Genomic DNA, 2123 nt, shown 5'->3' with positions numbered 1-2123 from the left:
AGCCCCAACTATATAATTTCCTTTATAACAGTTGCTCTTGTCATGGTGACACTTCCAGAAATTATACCATAGAAAAGACAGATCCTTATCTCTCTGTTTGTGTGTGTGTCCCCATGCATTTATGCATATGTATGTGTGTGTGTATATGTTTGTGTATATTTGTTTATGTTTGAATGTGTTTGGGCACATGAGCATGTCACATAAAATGTAAGAGTGACTATGGGAATGAAAGAGGTTAGTTTCACGGCAGGTGGGTGTTAGAAAGGATAAAACAAAGAGGATTAATATTGTCAAAGTATGTGGCATTGTTTTTCAAACTCAACATTACATATGACAAAAACCAAAGTTAACCAAAAACTTGAGAGAAATTCGTGGGAGTTCAAGAGTTACAGAAACTTCCAGCGTTTGGCAAAAGCAAAAGTCCAGTTCTCTTCCAGATCCATCAGAAGGATGGCAGTCTCTTGTTTTCAGCCCATGAAGAAACAAGTTGAACTTTTTTATTTCAGAATTATACAATAGTGAATTTATCATGATCAACCCACAGATTTTGTACAGCTAAAATAAAAAAGTGAAAACATACTCATGATTTTACTTCATTTTTTTTAAGGACCTTCATCACAAAGGCTCTAGAAGGCCATCTGTTCACTCATTTTCTACTTGAGTTTTTATCAGTAAGTCAGGCACACCACCCTCTCATGCAGAGGGGAAGTGTGCAGGTCCAAGATTGTATGTGGTGTAGGCAGCTGGTGAGACTATCAGATGAGGTTTTTGTTGGAGGCTGAAGCACTGTGGTAGGCCAGTTGCTATACTGCTGACAGTAGTAATCTGCCAGGTCTTCAGCCTTCACATTACTGATGGTGAGAGTGAAATCTGTCCCAGATCCACTGCCTGAGAAGCGATCAGGTACCCCAGTGTACCGACTGGATGCTGAGTAGATAAGGATTTAGGAGCCTGCCTTGGTTTCTGTTGATACCATGCTATAGCTCTACCCACATTCTGACTGGACTTACAACTCATGGTGGCTTTGTCTTCTATTGATACAGGTAGAGATTTGGAAGACTGGGTCATCACAATATTCCCATAAGAACCTGCAATCAGAGATAAGCAGTAGTTATACATATATAGACATAAAGACTTCATGATACAAATGTTGAAATTTAAAAATTTTCAAATGGCATTATGCCTGCCTACCATAAACTTCCTATAGGAAATAGCGATTTCTGTATAAATGAACTATTTTAAGATATTACAATACTTTTAAACGTCTTACCAGATACATAGAACAGCATAAACATGAAGACCTGGGTCTGTGACTCCATCTTAATGTCTCTGCCTGTCTGACACAACTTCAGTTCTCTAAGCATATCATAGTTGGTAAATATATGAGGTTCTGGGATGGCCTGTAAGGAATTATGCAAAGCAGTCATCAAATAAGGAAGTAAATTTTCTCAGCAGTGGGGTGTGAGATTATTCAGCTCATGTAAACAGTCAAAATACCATCAAAGAGAGTAAAAATATCACTCAGAACAAAATCGACACAGAAGTTCAAGACCAACATAGAGCTCTTAGACTACACATGGCTAGATGTTTTCATGACAAGCTTCTAATCACAATCAAAGACAGTTGTAGCAGAAAAATTTTAGAGATATTATAGTAGAAATACCCTTGATTACAATCCAGAGGAAGTATTAAATATCCAGAAAAAAATAAAAAAGAAAGGAAGAGGAAACAGGGCAAGTGGAAAGGAATAAAGAAAGAAAAGAAGAGGAAAGAATGAGGAAAGGAGTGGATGGGAAGGCAAGGAAGAATAGAATGGAGAAGAGGATAGACTGTGTTTGGAGGGGAGTATGAGCGAAGGAGAGGCATAAAAGCAAAGAGAAGGTTTTTCTTTGGGTTCTCTATTTTTTCTTTTTTTTTATTGAGAAAAGGAGAAAAAAAACAAGTTTCCGCCTCCTCATAGCCTCCCATTTCCCTCCCCCTCCTCCCACCCTTCTCTCCTCCCCTCACTACTCTTCCCTCCCTCTCCAGTCAAAAGAGCAGTCAGGGTTCCCTGCCCTGTGTAAGTCCAAGGTCCTCACCCCTCCGTCCATATCTAGGAAGGTGAACATCCAAACTGGCTAGGC

At 39.2% G+C, this 2123-nt stretch overlaps 1 gene segment (V, D, J or C); it reads right to left on the bottom strand.

Moving 5' to 3' along the window:
• Window positions 1-676: 676 nt before the first annotated feature.
• Window positions 677-1319, bottom strand: LOC113458015. The segment is given in 2 exon segments: window positions 677-1088; window positions 1271-1319. Coding segments are annotated over 2 exon segments (461 nt in total).
• Between the last annotated feature and the right edge of the window lie 804 nt (window positions 1320-2123).

Source organism: Microtus ochrogaster, assembly GCF_000317375.1.
Source record: "Microtus ochrogaster isolate Prairie Vole_2 chromosome 14 unlocalized genomic scaffold, MicOch1.0 chr14_random_3, whole genome shotgun sequence".
Classification (NCBI taxonomy): domain Eukaryota; kingdom Metazoa; phylum Chordata; class Mammalia; order Rodentia; family Cricetidae; genus Microtus; species Microtus ochrogaster.
The sequence above is the reverse complement of the archived record's forward strand: the minus strand, read 5'-3'. Positions and strand labels throughout refer to the sequence as shown.